Source organism: Procambarus clarkii, chromosome 38, assembly GCF_040958095.1.
Source record: "Procambarus clarkii isolate CNS0578487 chromosome 38, FALCON_Pclarkii_2.0, whole genome shotgun sequence".
Lineage (NCBI taxonomy): Eukaryota > Metazoa > Arthropoda > Malacostraca > Decapoda > Cambaridae > Procambarus > Procambarus clarkii.
The window spans coordinates 19,867,006-19,883,539 of record NC_091187.1 but is presented as its reverse complement, the minus strand read 5'-3'; the positions used below and the strand labels follow the sequence as shown (position 1 = coordinate 19,883,539).

General features: G+C 45.6%; 1 protein-coding gene and 1 long non-coding RNA gene across 5 annotated transcripts in view; one reads left to right on the top strand and one right to left on the bottom strand.

Annotated features, from left to right (window-relative positions):
• LOC138349880 (uncharacterized) overlaps window positions 1–16,534 on the top strand; it is a 609,089-nt gene that overhangs the window by 340,514 nt on the left and 252,041 nt on the right. The gene's annotated exons all lie outside the window — the stretch shown is intronic.
• LOC123772003 (sodium/potassium/calcium exchanger Nckx30C) overlaps window positions 1–16,534 on the bottom strand; it is a gene marked incomplete at its 5' end in the record, with an annotated part of 105,551 nt that overhangs the window by 2,140 nt on the left and 86,877 nt on the right. For all 4 annotated transcript variants that reach the window (XM_069337835.1, XM_069337837.1, XM_069337836.1 and 1 more), the window contains 2 exon segments: window positions 1–1,562; window positions 9,807–9,910. The exon segment at window positions 1–1,562 is cut by the window's left edge and continues 2,140 nt beyond it. In XM_069337835.1, the coding sequence (XP_069193936.1) occupies window positions 1,384–1,562; window positions 9,807–9,910 (283 nt within the window).

Below are 16,534 nucleotides of genomic sequence, written 5' to 3'. Positions count from 1 at the left end.
CAGACACACATCTTCACCAAGCCAGGAACCAGACACACAGCTTCACCAAGCCAGGAACCAGACACACAGCTTCACCAAGCCAGGAACCAGACACACAGCTTCACCAAGCCAGGAACCAGACACAGCTTCACCAAGCCAGGAACCAGACACACAGCTTCACCAAGCATCAGTAAGGTTAGACAATGCCTGACAGCTGCAGAGAGACAGTAGAGCTAGCGGAAAAATAGTGTCAATCGAAGAAAATTGTCGTTCATTAAAAATAATTTCTGTACTTGTTTATATGTAAAAACACATACTTTCATTTAGTATTTCAACTACTGTATGTTTACTTCTAAAACTGCATATGGGACATTTTCTTGTTTGCTTTTGCTAATTGTCCAACTTGCTTATTTGTCATGGGTGTCGGACTGGGGAAAAAATGACTTCCCAGGAAACACACACAAAGAAACCACGAAGTTGTTAAAAATTGTTACGTTTTAATAAGGTACAGTAATAATAGTTAAAATAATATTGTGTGTGTGTGTGCCTGGAATTGGCCAAGTTTGAACAGGCGAGACACTAGTCTCTCTCCTTCATCAGTGAATAGCAAGAGCTCTATCAGATGAAGAAGTGGGTGTAGGAGAGAGAGATGAGGGAAGAGGCAGTGTTAGAGTTGCACGCGTGCATCTGCGTGCATCTGTGTGCGTGTGTTTCATGTGAAGTTCATGCATCTACACACACAAGTTTAATGTGTAAGTTGAGAAGAGAAGAGGGGAGTCAAGGGAGTGGGAAGACAACATGAGAGGTGTGAATACTGCCAAGACTGAATCACTTGTGGCGAACAAGATTTGGTTTTCCCCATATTTCTCCAGCATTCACCTATGGGTTTTTTGTCTTATAAATGTCATTAGCACATTCGTTTCCACATAATTATATTATATACACGAGTACAAAGTCAACAGTCTTCAATATATGCAACGGAGGCTACTAAAGGCTTCAAATTCATTGTGAACCACCAAGTCAGCATCTATTTTTTTTGTTATAAACGGGGCATGCACGTGCTCCACAGAAATGGGGCTGAGTGGGACGCCAACAGCAGTGTTCCACCCAGCACCATAACCACGAGCAGAAGGGCTATACATCTACCACGACTCTCAAGGTTGTTGGGGAACACCTCCGCTGTGAACAAACAAAACAAGTATGGCTGAAATACCTCAATTTAACATTGAGATTCGTCATGAGAAACCTCCTGAAGCACTGCTGAGGCCAAAAGAGAGATTGTTATGTACGGATTAAGTTACTTTCTGTTCATTTAGTGGTTACGATGTGGGCATCTAGACAAGTCTTCAGTGTCTAGGAATAAAACATTACACAAACAGCACTTGTGAAGTGGCTTCAGACTCCTTACATTGGGCACGTGATGAACTCGTACTCAAAGGCCAGTGACAGCATCACAAAGATGAAATACAGGATGAACATCGTCATGCCAAGGCCCTTATTCATCTTCCATTTAGAACACGCGATGGAGATGATAACAAACATCAGCATGCAGAACAGCATCATGATGGAGCAACCCATCCCACCTGTAGAGGGAACAGAAGTTACAATCATGATGGAACAAACCATCCCACCGGCGGAGGGAACACAAGTCACCATTCATCAGAGACAGAGTTCACATTATTGGAAGGAAGGTTTTTTGGATAAATAATAAGGCTACTAGAAGAGTCTGAAATTATAATTGTAACTTAAATACTATCACTGAAAAGAAAAAGAAGTATTAGTTCTGGGGAAGTATTATTTTAAGAAACTAACAATATTTCTTGGGAAAACAGTAATGGATGCGGTTTGCAACATTCATTATCTAGAGGATTTGTAATCATGTTTCTCACAAGGGGTGGTCAGTAAAATGAAAATTAAATTAGATTTGAGAAAATGAATTTGGAGGAGGGAAAGGAAGGCAGGAATCTGGGAAAATAGGTTTACTGTTGGTGAAAGTACGATTATTATCATTTATGGTTATGCACAATAACCATAAAAAGGTGTAAAATAAAATGGCAACTTTAAAATGACAATGTTTATAATAATATTGCCACAAATAGGACAATAATAATACTGCATGACTATCACAGCATTGTATACAAATACAGTATTGATCCTTAACGATGACCTCTACAGTTTCTTGGATGCAAATATACCTCCAGGGAGCTGTTTTATCTCCTTATCGTCTACCAATTTACCTGATTTACTTACCTTACTATTAAGAGCATTCTTGTATTGGTTGTAAAATATGGAAACAATGGTAGCTTTATGGTGATATTAAACTTGCTAGGAATATGCCCTTGCTAGGCTCGTTGAGGTCCTTCTAGGACCACAAGTCAACTACTGATCTTCTCTAGTATGCAGCTCACAATAACTGTCTAACCAAGGTACTTATTTACTGCCAGGTGAGCAGATGCATCAGGTGAAAGGAAACATTGCCCAAATAGTTATGTCCTTCCGATGAAATCGAACCTGGGACTGTCAGTTGGGACTCGACTGCATTGTCAAATGACAGTCTGCTGTAATATCCAGTCTCTTAACGAAAAGGATTATCAAGGTTGCCTCAACCAAGAATCAAACTGCCTACCCATGTAGTCACCCATCCATTCAGTTACTGCACCAACACTGAGAGATGAATAAAACACATACAATTCGCCAGGCTGCAATAAGACTGGTCTACAGTCAAAAATGGTTCTGAAATAAACAAGGTTAATCTTTAATTTTGGGTCATAAGTCTTAAGAGATGTTTTGGTGCATAATGGGAGTGTTTTCCTATCAATTCCACTGAGGTTATACAGCCCATATGAAGCAAACTTCTGACACCATGATGCAGTTTTTGAGGTGCATACACTATGGCCATCATCAGTGGCAGATGTGTGGCGACTTGAAGATTGTTGCTCTTGTGATGGGTCCGCAGGGTGGATGATGTGGCTCTTGTGATGGGTCCGCAGGGTGGATGTTGTTGCTCTTGTGATGGGTCCGCAGGGTGGATGATGTGGCTCTTGTGATGGGTCTGCAGGGTGGATGATGTTGCTCTTGTGATGGGTCCGCAGGATGGATGATGTTGCTTTTGTGATGGGTCTGCAGGGTGGATGATGTTGCTTTTGTGATGGGTCCGCAGGGTGGATGATGTGGCTCTTGTGATGGGTCCGCAGGGTGGATGATGTGGCTCTTGTGATGGGTCTGCAGGGTGGATGTTGTTGCTCTTGTGATGGGTCCGCAGGATGGATGTTGCTGCTTTTGTGATGGGTCCGCAGGGTGGATGATGTGGCTCTTATGATGGGTCTGCAGGGTGGATGTTGTTGCTCTTGTGATGGGTCCGCAGGGTGGATGATGTTGCTTTTGTGATGGGTCCGCAGGGTGGATGATGTGGCTCTTGTGATGGGTCCGCAGGGTGGATGTTGTTGCTCTTGTGATGGGTCCGCAGGATGGATGATGTTGCTTTTGTGATGGGTCCGCAGGGTGGATGATGTGGCTCTTGTTATGGGTCTGCAGGGTGGATGTTGTTGCTCTTGTGATGGGGCCGCAGGATGGATTTTGTTGCTCTTGTGATGGGTACGCAGGGCGGATGTTGTTACACTTGTGATGGGTCTGCAGGGTGGATGTTGTTGCTCTTGTAATGGGTCCGCAGGATGGATTTTGTTGCTCTTGTGATGGGTACGCAGGGCGGATGTTGTTACACTTGTGATGGGTCTGCAGGGTGGATGTTGTTGCTCTTGTAATGGGTCCGCAGGATGGATTTTGTTGCTCTTGTGATGGGTACGCAGGGCGGATGTAGTTGCTCTTGTGATGGGTCTGCAGGGTGGATGCTATTGCTCTTGTGATGGGTCTGCAGGGTGGATGCTATTGCTCTTGTGAGGGGTACGCAGGGTGGATGCTATTGCTCTTGTGATGGGTCTGCAGGGTGCATGCTATTGCTCTTGTGATTGGTCTGCAGGGTGGATGCTATTGCTCTTGTGATGGGTACGCAGGGTAGATGTTGTTGTTCTTGTGATAAATCTGCAGGGCGGATGTTGTTGCTCTTGTGATGGGTCCGCAGACTGCCCTCTTTGGGTTTTTCGAGGTTCGGTGCTTGGCGCCTTTCCCTTCCCTTGCTCGATGTGTTCACAGATGCCTCGTCTCTCGACAGGGGTTTTGTGACTAGTGCTCACTAGGTCAGCAAGGGGTGTTGGTCTCCATCCTTCCATTGGGCTCACAGCACAGTGCGGGAGTTTGCAGCTGTGTAGCAGGCCCTGCAGCGTACTCGGTTGCCTCGGGGCTCAGTGATTCGGCTTCATTCGGACTGCTCTCCTGTGGTTCATTGTCCCAACCAGGGAGGGGTCTCTGCGGTCTGTGGCTCTTTGGGGCTGAGGCCTGAGCGCTTTGGGTAGCTCTTCTGCCGAGTTCTCGGGGTTTAACTCTCCGTGCCGTTCACATTCAGGGCATGTGTCAGACGTTCAGGCATCCGGAAGTGGACCTTTTCACGTCAGCTTGGTCTTGGCGCCTACCTTTATATCTGGCGCTGTTCCCCGATTGTGAGGCATTCGCGGTTGATACTTTCTGCCAGGACTGGTCAAGATGAGGGCTCCTGTACCTTCATTCCCTGGTCCAGCTGTTGCTTCGGGTTCTGGCACGGCTTTCCGCGAATATTTTCGGGGGAAGAGTGGTTCTCCTGGCCTTTGGTGGCCAGCCCAGCCTTGGTTTCAGACACTGCTTGCACGGTTCCAAACCTGAGGGTTTTTCCACGGTTCCGCCTCTTTCAGCAGGTCAGGCCGCTGAGGCACCTCGCTGGTTTGGCTTACTCTTCCACACATTGTGTCTGGTTTTTATGGCAGATGTATCGCCATTTATATGGTGATCAGGTGGTGTCATTGATGGTGTCACACTTGCAGTCGTCCTCTCAGCGACAGTTGAGTCTGCAGACGAGGAGTCACAATAACGTGGCTGAAATATGTTGACCTAACCACACACTAGAAAGTGAAATACGACGACGTTTCGGTCCATCCTGGACCATTCTCAAGTCGATTGCGTGCACACAATCAACTTGAGAATGGTCCAGGACGGACTGAAACGTCGTCGTCCCTTCACTTTCTAGTGTGTGGTTTGGTCAACAGTATGAAGTCTCTTGGAGGTCCTTCTGCCATTTCCTTTTCCTTTGTGGGTTTCGTCAGTGTCGGTTCCAGTTGTTTTGTCTTTTCTTTCTTGACTTTTTCTTGACCGGCATCTCATGCCAAATACTTTCGTTCTGTTCCCCAAGCTTTCTCATGTGTTTTTTCACCTCTCTTGCTCATGCAGTGCTCGAGCCTTCTCGGGCACTGCATGAGCAAGTGCAGGATCACAGGATCACAAGTCCAGCACGCTGGACTTGGTGAGAAGAGCACTCTGACTTGAGTAACCTGAGTCCCCATACATGGGACATAGAGATACTACACTTGTGCATTTGAGGGCACCATGCCCAAATTTCTAGCACTTAATGCAAAGTCTAGGAGAGGGAATGTACTCCTGAATGGAGATTCGGGCACCCGCAAGAATTACAGAAAGCAGAAGGGTCCTACTATCAAAAGTGATCTTCACAACGCGAAGAGGCTGATGATGACCACGAGGGGGTCGAGTGAACGCATTAACCTGGAGGACAGAATGGCATTAGGCTTCAAGGATATGTTTAACATCCTCGTGGCAGTCTTTCAGGTCCCTAACACCAGTCGCAACATGGTGCGGGAGGATAACAGTGCTAATACTGGCATTTAGCAGGGCATTTTTGGAGACCCGAACAGGGGTCCTCCCCCCCCCCCAATGATAGCCAATGCTAAGCGGGCAGCTGCATCCTGAGAAGGAGCAGCACATGTACCAAAATGGGTGGGGTTAAAAGTGACAGAAGCATCCATTGGATCAACGAGGTGCTTATGAAGAAATCGTCAGGATGTGTAGAGTTCAGATTGTTGAGATCAAAATAATTAGTTCCTGTAGGAGGACCAAATAAGGCGTTAAACGTATTGGCACTGGAAGGGATCGTGCAAGGGCGTTGATGGTGGAGTCGGCGATGAGCACCCCCAGTGAGGGGGGGGGGTGGTAAAAGGTGCAGTTGGCACAATGAGAGAATTAGCCGCTCCAGGTGATGAGGTGGTCACCACTGGGGGCTTAGGGCTCAACCCTACCACAGAGGAGGGAGGGAGGTAGTCGGGAGGGTCAATGGAGTAGCTTGGTCTGGGCTCAATGTAGTGGGGTTACAGAGCCCGGCCTTCCAACACAGTCCAACTCGGAGGCTTAGTCACCCACCCCACGAGTTTGGGAAGTTATAAGAGGATCATTCAACAGCATGGAAACGGGAAACGAGGAGGTAATAATTTCATTCACGAATGAGCCCCCATACCCACCGTGGAGCCACAATTAGATAGGACGTCCAACAAGAGACAAGCTCGGGTCCCCCTCACCACCTTAAGAACCGTCAGTCCATCAAGATTGGGTTCAGCAACAAAGGCAAGGTTGGACAATAAAAGCGTCCCTTCGCTCGCAACGTCGGGTACCGCAGTTCTATGGGTGAGAGAGTGTGCCTCCTCAAACACCCGGGCGTCAAAACAGATGATGTCCAAAACAATAATCAAGACAGGCAAAAGGTCAGCAAAAAAGACAAATTAAAAGAGAAGAGGGGGAAGGAAAACAAAACATAAGGAGGAGAAAAAAGTGACCAGCAGAACTAGTGAAGACGGCAGCAGGAGCATAAGACTTCAAAGGGACAGAGGACCGTCCCATGTAGCATCACACCCCGGCAGCCGTATATCAAGCCCCCTCACGACGGCAACGGGCTGGAAAGGGAGGGGAATGATGTGAGGAAGTATGCAGCGCTGCATACTTCCAGTATGCAGCTCTACATACGTATGCAGCCCAGAGCTGCATACTTTGTATGGCGCTCAGGGTGCCGTCTTTGGTAATATGTCTTGGGTCGATATTTGGGCATGGGGGTTTTGGAAATCGAACAAGGTTCTGACTGCCAGATATCTTGTCAACGGCCCTCTGCGGCCTTGTGTTGCTTTGGGTCATCTGTCGCAGCCAATTCTCTCATATTCGTCATGAGACCTGCAGTGCGGGCGCCTCCCAGATAAGTCCCCCTTTTTTTTTTTTTACTTATCTGTGGGTAGATAGCTTCAGGGAGCTGTCAGGGCTCCCGCAGAAAACCAGCGTTGAATGTAATGAAACGGCATTTTCTGGGCGAGCCCCAGAGGCTCCCTGATTCCCGGGGGGGGGGGGGAGGCGCTAACGAGCCGACACGCTAGTTGGATGACGTGTAGCTTGTTTCATTGTTTTATACTGCGGGGCTGCGGGGAGTTCTTTGGCTCTGTTCGGATGAAGGTTGCAAATTTAACCAGCTAGAGCTTTGTAATGGTTCGCATATCTTTCTGGTGGTATTCCGGTCGATGGTAGACATAAACTCTAAATATAGAGAGCTCATGTAGCCATTTATTTTATTTATTTATTTATATATATACAAGAAGGTACATTGGGTTTGTGAGAATACATTGGATAGTACAGTATTTACATTCTTGTAAAGCCACTAGTACGCACAGCGTTTCGGGCAGGTCCTTAATCTAGCAGATAATTTTAAGTAGGTAATTTCAATCAGAATTGATAAATGATAAAGATACATTACAAGAGAAAAATTGCTCCCTTCGCAATTGCTCCCATTGCTCCCTTCGGACTAATGGCCACATGAGGGGGGACAGGTTCTGGCTCGTGGCCCCCCAGGTAGGCACTTGAACTCCAAGGACTTAATAGCACCAAACTAATATGGCACATGTCATTTGGTAGCTTCAGGGAGCCATTGGGGCTCGCCCAAAAAACGACATTTCATTACATTCAACGCTGGTTTTTTAACATTCTGCCATACCTATTGGTCTTGTAAAGAATTATTTCCATGTGTTGATTTAAAACTAGTCCCGCTGATATTTTCAAAGTGCAATTGATTACATATATCTCACCTGTACTCCAAAGAGTACACTTTGAAAGATTTTAAGCAGTCCCGATTATTTCAGATATTTTAGTGAATGGATTCATGCAGTAAACATTCTCTGCTCATTCCCCAGTTCAGCAACTTCTCCATCTTTTCTCTCAATTTTCACCTCTTTCTCTTCACAATTAATTCTGCAGTTTTTTTTATTTCTATTAACTCGTATGGTATGCTTTTTAGCGTGTTGTCTTTCATCTCGGACAACCCTGTTGTTTGAGATGGTAAGGACGGTCCTAACCAACAGGGTAAGGACCCTAGCTGTTACCTTATGATAACAGGGTCCTCATGATAACATGTTACCTTATGATAACAGGGTCTTCATGATAACATGTTACCTTATGATAATAGGGTCCTCATGATAACATGTTACCTTATGATAACAGGGTCCTCATGATAACATGTTACCTTATGATAACAGGGTCCTCATGATAACATGTTACCTTATGATAACAGGGTCTTCATGATAACATGTTACCTTATGATAATAGGGTCCTCATGATAACATGTTACCTTATGATAACAGGGTCCTCATGATAACATGTTACCTTATGATAACAGGGTCCTCATGATAACATGATACCTTATGATAACAGGGTCCTCATGATAACATGTTACCTTATGATAACAGGGTCTTCATGATAACATGTTACCTTATGATAATAGGGTCCTCATGATAACATGTTACCTTATGATAACAGGGTCCTCATGATAACATGTTACCTTATGATAACAGGGTCCTCATGATAACATGTTACCTTATGATAACAGGGTCCTCATGATAACATGTTACCTTATGATAACAGGGTCCTCATGATAACATGTTACCTTATGATAACAGGGTCCTCATGATAACATGTTACCTTATGATAACAGGGTCCTCATGATAACATGTTACCTTATGATAACAGGGTCCTCATGATAACATGTTACCTTATGATAACAGGGTCCTCATGATAACATGTTACCTTATGATAACAGGGTCCTCATGATAACATGTTACCTTATGATAACAGGGTCCTCATGATAACATGTTACCTTATGATAACAGGGTCCTCATGATAACATGTTACCTTATGATAATAGGGTCCTCATGATAACATGTTACCTTATGATAACAGGGTCCTCATGATAACATGTTACCTTATGATAACAGGGTCTTCATGATAACATGCTACCTTATGATAACAGGGTTATGAGGGTCCTGGTAGTACAGTCGGGTCCGTTCTCGACTCACAATCGAGAATTCCGGGTTCGAATCCCAGGCAGAACAGAAATGGTTGGGCACATTTCCTTTCACCTAGCAGTAAGTAGGTAATCAGGGGTTAGTCAGCTTATTGTGGAGTTGCATCCTGGGCGGGGTCAGTAATTTGACCTTGAGGGGAGGGGGACCTCAATATAAGCCTAATGTGTGTATGAATACACTCTGGCTGCCTGTCCCCCAAACACAATGAATGATTAATTATTATATATATTGACTCTCTACCACTCTCTATACATGACTTGATAATGGTCCAGGATGGACCGAGACGTCGTCACTTCCTATATATTGGGCGTCTTAAAATCATCCCTAGGCACTAATGAAACATGTTACCAAGATAATAGCTTCACACACTTCCATGTAATGATCATCTTGAGGTTATCTTGAGGTTATCTTGAGATAATTTCAGGGCTTAGTGTCCCCGCAACTATGGTTGTGGGCTGCATCTTGGGGAAGATCTGTAGTTGGCTCTAGGGGGACCTCTACATGCCTAAGTACAGAGTTCCTGTTTCCGACAATGGGAAACAATGCTACCTGGGTTCTCCTTACCTGAGTTGACGAGGATAGGTTCAATACTAGTTGGGTTCTCTTTATTGTTGATGATGTTCTCAATCAGCTGCGCGAGGGCGAAGAGCAGCCAGGGGATGGGCAGCCTGAAAGATACAAGGTAGATTAGCCTAGACTTAAGAGGGATGTGATGATGTTAGGTGCCATCTTGACCCGTTTCTATACTTATCTTAAACTCCTGTCTCTCGTTCTCTAGCATCCACGGGATTGCTCTGCTCACTTCAGAAGGATTCACAATAACACGTCCATGTCCTCTACGAGATCACACAACTCAAAATTATTACCTTCTCCACTCAAAATAACCTCTCCGCTCAAATAATACATTATATGTTTGAAGTCTAAATCCCCGACGGACAAAATAAGGGATATTGTGAGTCCTAGCAGCTCACACACAAACACGTTTTCTATGTGTAGGTCGATAGGTTAGGTTCTTGTGTTTTAGTACCCTATATTTTGTCCGTTGTGGCAAGTCAAGTGGCCAGGCTGTAGAATTAAGGACCTAGCATTTTGGAGCTCACAAACTGTAGTAAATTCCAACAGTGTAGACTAGTTTTCCTTTACGAGTTTACTTTGTGTTGACTAGTATACCTGCAGTGTAGAAAAGTTGATAAAACTACCAACTGTGCAGACTATAAATAAATAAATAAATAAATGTTTATTTAGGTAAGGTACATACATACAAGAAATTTTTACAAAGATTGGTTGACTTATAGGTAGAGCTAGTACATACAATGCCTAAAGCCACTATTACGCAAAGCGTTTCGGGCACTAGTTTAACTACACTGTAGACTACCTAACCCATAGTGTTGACTAAGTAATAATCAAAAGCACCAAACCGGGAAGGCTATGTAGCACCATTAAATGTGCGGTATAATCAGAGGGCGCTAGATATCACTAAGTATGCCAATACGAGAACAAAAACGCATAATGCAAACAATGTCAAAGGTGGCCAATTCACCAAGAATTCTATCAAGGGACAAGTGACCGCGAGGGACAGTCGGGAAGCAAGACACACATTCGTCCTTGAAGTCAGGACATTCAACAAAGATATGCACGACCGTAAGAGGGACAATGCAGTTTGGACAATAAGGAGCAGGGCGGCGCTCTATTAAGTGTCCGTGAGTTAAGCGTGTATGGCCAATACACAACCTTGCCAGAGCCGTTTCCCACTGCCGGTTACAGTGGGAAACGGACAACCAACAACGCTGCCAACGGGCAAGGATGGAGGAATGAATAACTGGGTAAAAGTCAGAATAAGGAATACCTTTACGTGAGATGGGACAAGTGTCAATACTCAAATTGTATGACGGTTGGGATATAACCAATCACAATCGAGTAGGTCTCTGACGTCATTCTCTACAGAGCTGGAAGTGACCGCTCTGGAGGCAAGGGCAGTATTCTCACAAGCCCAGAGTAGGTAGGAACTCGGCAGGCCATAACTATACACTGTTACCTTACTCAATAAACTGCTGAAGTGATCTACTGTGTATTTTCTACAATCCAGCAAGAACCATACATCCAAGGTAACGAATGCAAGCGTGGATAGCTTCCTAAGCGGCAGTGTCCGCACGCTCATTTAAAGACAAACCAATATGGCTGGGAACCCAACAAAACTCCACTGTCTTAAAACTACTGGAGATAAGAAACAGCCAATGTTGAATCTTGACCACCACCGGATAGACTGGACTAAAGGACACCAGAGCCATGAGGGTACTACGGGAGTCAACTACAACTAAAAAGGAGGATTGACAGCGAGAAAGCAGTTGGCGAAGAACATATAGAATAGCATAAAGTTCTGCCGTGAAGATGCTAGTCTCCGGAGACGGCCGACACAAATAGGTGTGGTCAGTAAAAAACAACAGAGTAGCCTATACTGTCTGCAGACTTAGACCCATCGATGTAGACGGAAATTGAGCGGGAGTGTGAAGAAAAGTGTTCAAGGAAAAGGCATTTCAGAACCACAGGATGGGTAAAAGCTTTAGTCACGTGGGTCAAGGTTTTACAAAATTTAGGAATAGAACAAGGAATAGAGCAGAGGACAGTGTCAAATATGGTATAACGAAAAGGGAGGAGGGCTTGAGGGAGAGGCAAAGCCGGAGAGGTCAGATAGAGTAGCATGGAGGGAGAATAGATTCCAAACAGCCTTGGCAAACCGCCACCTAGGAAAAGAGAGAGGAGGGTGTAAAGAGAAAAAGGAGACAACAATGGGGGAAATAGTCACTGTTATGGAGGTCATCAAGAACCCGCCATGTGAAATCTAAGTAAAGAGAAGACGAGCAGAGAGAAAGATCAAGACAGGAGAGGGTGCGAGTGTGGGAGTCCACATGAGTGGGTTCACCAGAATTCAAAAGAGGCAGAGAAGAAGAGAGGACAAATGGTTCGAGAAGGCAGCCCTGGGTGTTTGTCAGAGCATCACCCCAGATGGTATGCCGACAGTTGAAATCACCCAACAAGTGATTTCTGGTATGGAATCCATCAAGTGCTTAAGATCAGGAAGAGAAAGCGGGACTTTGAGGGGAGATAAAGGGAACAGACCGTATACCATTTACTCACAAAGATATGGGCTGCAGAACATTGGAGAGGCGATGGAAAAAGTAGGGAGACGAAGGGAATATCAGTACGAATCAAGAGAGCCGTAAAATTAAGAGCCCGAACAGAAGCTGGAGGGGAAGGAGAGAAAGGAATAACCACGAAAGTGACCAGGACGAGCACCAATCACTGAGTCCTGGAGACAGACACAAAGTGGTGAGAACTGTGTTATCAGACGTTGGAGTTCATGGAAGTTGGCATAACATTCACGAATATTCCATTGAAGAATAGACATTATCCAAAGGAGGAAGAACAACAATAGAGAACAATGAAGAAACAAAGGTAAAAAAGAACATAGTATACTAAAGTAGGTCATGACCAGGATCCGTGATATCAAGGTTAGGTGGGTATAGGTAAATTGAGCAAAGACGATGGAGGTGAGGGAGTGGAAGGACAGACAGGGTTTAGAGTTGAAGGAGGAAACGGAGATGAGCAGTCAAAGGAATCGGGGGGAAGAGGGGCAGAAACAAGGAAGGGCACCGCAGCAAGGGCAGCAACCGAGAGAGCATCAGGGGCTAAAGGAAACACCATAGTCGGGACAGTGGGTTCGACCACCGAAATGGGACGGGATGCAGTGTTACAGTCCGAGTCAGAGGGTGGGGGAAGTAAGCGACGCCTTCTTACCTGCCAGGGAGGAAGAAGGAGAGGAGCCAGGCTTACGCTTCTGCCTTAAGGAGACAGGTGTACCAGCACCAACGTACTGGGTGACAGTCTTCATAGTCTCAACGGAAGCAGGAGAACGGGAGCAAGCAACAAGAAAATTGCTGGGAGGAGGACTGACAACAGCCTGGACAGAAAGGCGGTGTGGAGAGTTAAGGGGCCGGGGGTAGGCCTGGTAAGAAGGATTTTTCACCCTGATGCTCCTGTTACCAAGCAGTAAATAGATACCTGGGAGTTAGACAGCTGCTACGGGGTGCTTCCAGGGGGAAGGGGGGAACAAAACAGGAGGCCTGGTCGAGGACCGGGCCGCGGGGAAGTTAAGCCCCAAAATCGTCTCAAGATATTGCCTCAGGAAAAGACAAACAATTACATTGCTTCAAATTGAGGATGGTTTCCTCAAATTAGTAGTGTATACACTTCATGGCAATTGAGGCAGCGAGCCTGGGGAGAGGAGCACTCGGCTTTAGAGTGATCCGAGTCCCCCACACATGGGGAATAGAGATACCACACTTGTGCATTTGAGGGCACCATGCCCAAATTTCTAGCACTTATTGCAAAACCTAGGAGAAGGAATGTACTCCTGAACGGGAGCATCTGGCACCAGCAATAATTACAGAAGGCAGAAGGGTCCTGCTATCGAAAGTGATCTTCACAACTCAAAGAAGCTGGCGATGACGACCACGAGGGGGTCGAGTGAACGTATCAACGTGGAGGACAGAATGGCCCTGGGCTTCAAGGATATGTTTAACATTCTCATGGCAGTCTTTCAGGTCCCTAACACCAGCTGCAACATGGATGTGGGAGGAGAACAGTGCCAACACTGGCATTTAACCGAGCGTTTTTGGAGACCCGAACAGGGGTCTCCCCAAAGCAGAACAATGCGGCTAAGCGGGAAGCTGCATCCTGAGAAAGAGCAGCGACAACATGCGTACCGAGACGGGTGGGGTTAAAAGTAACAGAGGCATCTACTGAATCAACGAGTTGTTTATAGAGGAAGAAATCGTCAGGAACTGTAGAATCTAGATGGTTAAGATCAAAGTATTTAGTCCACGTAGCAAGACCAAACAAGGCATGGTACGTATCCCATAACCAATGTCTGTTATTTTTAAACAATGCTGTTTGTCGACCAAATTATATTTGTGCTGTTTTCCTGCCATGTTCCCCCCTTTTTTATTTTTATATTTTTCTCAACACATTTTATACTTTAATCTCAATTAGTATTAAGTTTTAGTCTTTAGTGTTTTTCCTGCCCCAAACGCTTTGCGTAATAGTGGCTTTAGGCATTGTATGTACTAGCTCTATCTATAAATTCATCAAAATCTGTATCACCCCTTGTATGTATGTTACTTTACCTAAATAAACATTTGATTTGATTTGATTTGATTTGACGTATCAGTACGGGAAGGAATCATGCAAGTGCAGCCGTGGTGGGATCGGAGTTGAGAACCCCGAGAGAGAGAGAGAGAGAGAGAGAGAGAGAGAGAGAGAGAGAGAGAGAGAGAGAGAGAGAGAGAGAGACAGAGAGAGAGAGACAGAGAAAGACAGAGACAGAAAGACAGAGAGAGAGAGAGAGAGAGAGAGAGAGAGAGAGAGAGAGAGAGAGAGAGAGAGAGAGAGAGAGAGAGACAGAGAAAGACAGAGACAGAAAGACAGAGAGAGAGAGAGAGAGAGACAGAGAGAGAGAGAGAGAGAGAGAGAGAGAGAGAGAGAGAGAGAGAGAGAGAGAGAGAGAGAGAGAGAGAGAGAGAGAGAGAGAGAGAGAGAGAGAGAGAGCGAGAGAGAGAGAGAGCGAGAGAGAGAGCGAGAGAGAGAGCGAGAGAGAGAGAGAGAGAGAGAGAGAGAGAGAGAGAGAGAGAGAGAGAGAGAGAGAGAGAGAGAGAGAGAGAGAGAGAGAGAGAGAGAGAGAGAGAGAGCGAGAGAGAGAGCGAGAGAGAGAGAGAGAGAGAGAGAGAGAGAGAGAGAGAGAGAGAGAGAGAGAGAGAGAGAGAGAGAGAGAGAGAGAGAGAGAGAGAGAGAGAGAGAGAGAGAGACAGAGAAAGACAGAGAAAGACAGAGAGAGAGAGAGAGAGAGAGAGAGAGAGAGTGTGTGAGTGTGAGTGTGTGAGAGAGAGAGTGTGTGTGTGTGTGTGTGTGTGTGTGTGTGTGTGTGTGTGTGTGTGTGTACACTCACCTAGTTATACTCACCTAGTTGTGCCTGCGGGGGTTGAGCTCTGGCTCTTTGGTCCCGCCTCTCAACCGTCAATCAACAGGTGTACAGGTTCCTGAGCCTACTGGACTCTATCATATCTACACTTGAAACTGTTTATGGAGTCAGCCTCCACCACATTACTTCCTAATGCATTCCATTTGTCAACCACTCTGACACTAAAAAAGTTCTTTCTAATATCTCTGTGGCTCATTTGGGCACTCAGTTTCCACCTGTGTCCCCTAGTGCGTGTGCCCCTTGTGTTAAATAGCCTGTCTTTATCAACCCTGTCGATTCCCTTGAGTGTCGATCTTGAATGTGGTGATCATGTCCCCCCTAACTCTTCTGTCTTCCAACGAAGTGAGGTTTAATTCCCGTAGTCTCTCCTCGTAGCTCATACCTCTCAGCTCGGGTACTAGTCTGGTGGCAAACCTTTGAACCTTTTCCAGTTTAGTCTTATGCTTGACTAGATATGGACTCCATGCTGGAGCCGCGTACTCCAGGATTGGTCTGACATATGTGGTATATAATGTTCTGAAAGATTCCTTACATAAGTTTCTAAAGGCCGTTCTTATGTTAGCCAACCTGGCATATGCTGCTGATGTTATCCTCTTGACATGAGCTTCAGGGGACAGGTCTGGCGTGATATCAACCCCCAGGTCTTTCTCTCTCTCTGACTCTTGAAGTATCTCATCTCCCAAATGATACCTTGTATCTGGTCTCCTGCTTCCTACCCCTATCTTCATTACATTACATTTGCTTGGGTTAAACTCTAACAGTCATTTGTTCGACAATTCCTGCAGCTTGTCCAGGTCTTCTTGAAGCCTCAAGCTGTCCTCCTCTGTCTTAATCCTTCTCATAATTTTGGCGTCGTCAAAGGAATGAGAGGAATGAGTCTATACCCTCTAGGAGATCATTTACGTATATCAGAAACAGGATAGGTCCAAGCACAGAACCCTGTGGGACTCCACTGGTGACTTCATGCCATTCTGAGGCCTCACCCCTCACTGTAACTCTCTGCTTCCTATTGCTTAGGTACTCCCTTATCCACTGGAGCGCCCTACCAGTTACTCCTGCCTGTTTCTCCAGCTTATGCATCAACCTTTTATGGGGTACTGTGTCAAAGTCTTTCCGACAGTCCAAAAAAATGCAGTCCGCCCAGCCTTCTCTTTCTTGCTTAATCTTTGTCACCTGATCGTAGAATTCTATCAAGCCTGTAAGGCAAGATTTACCCTCCCTGAACCCATGTTGATGGGTTGTCACGAAGTCTCTTCTC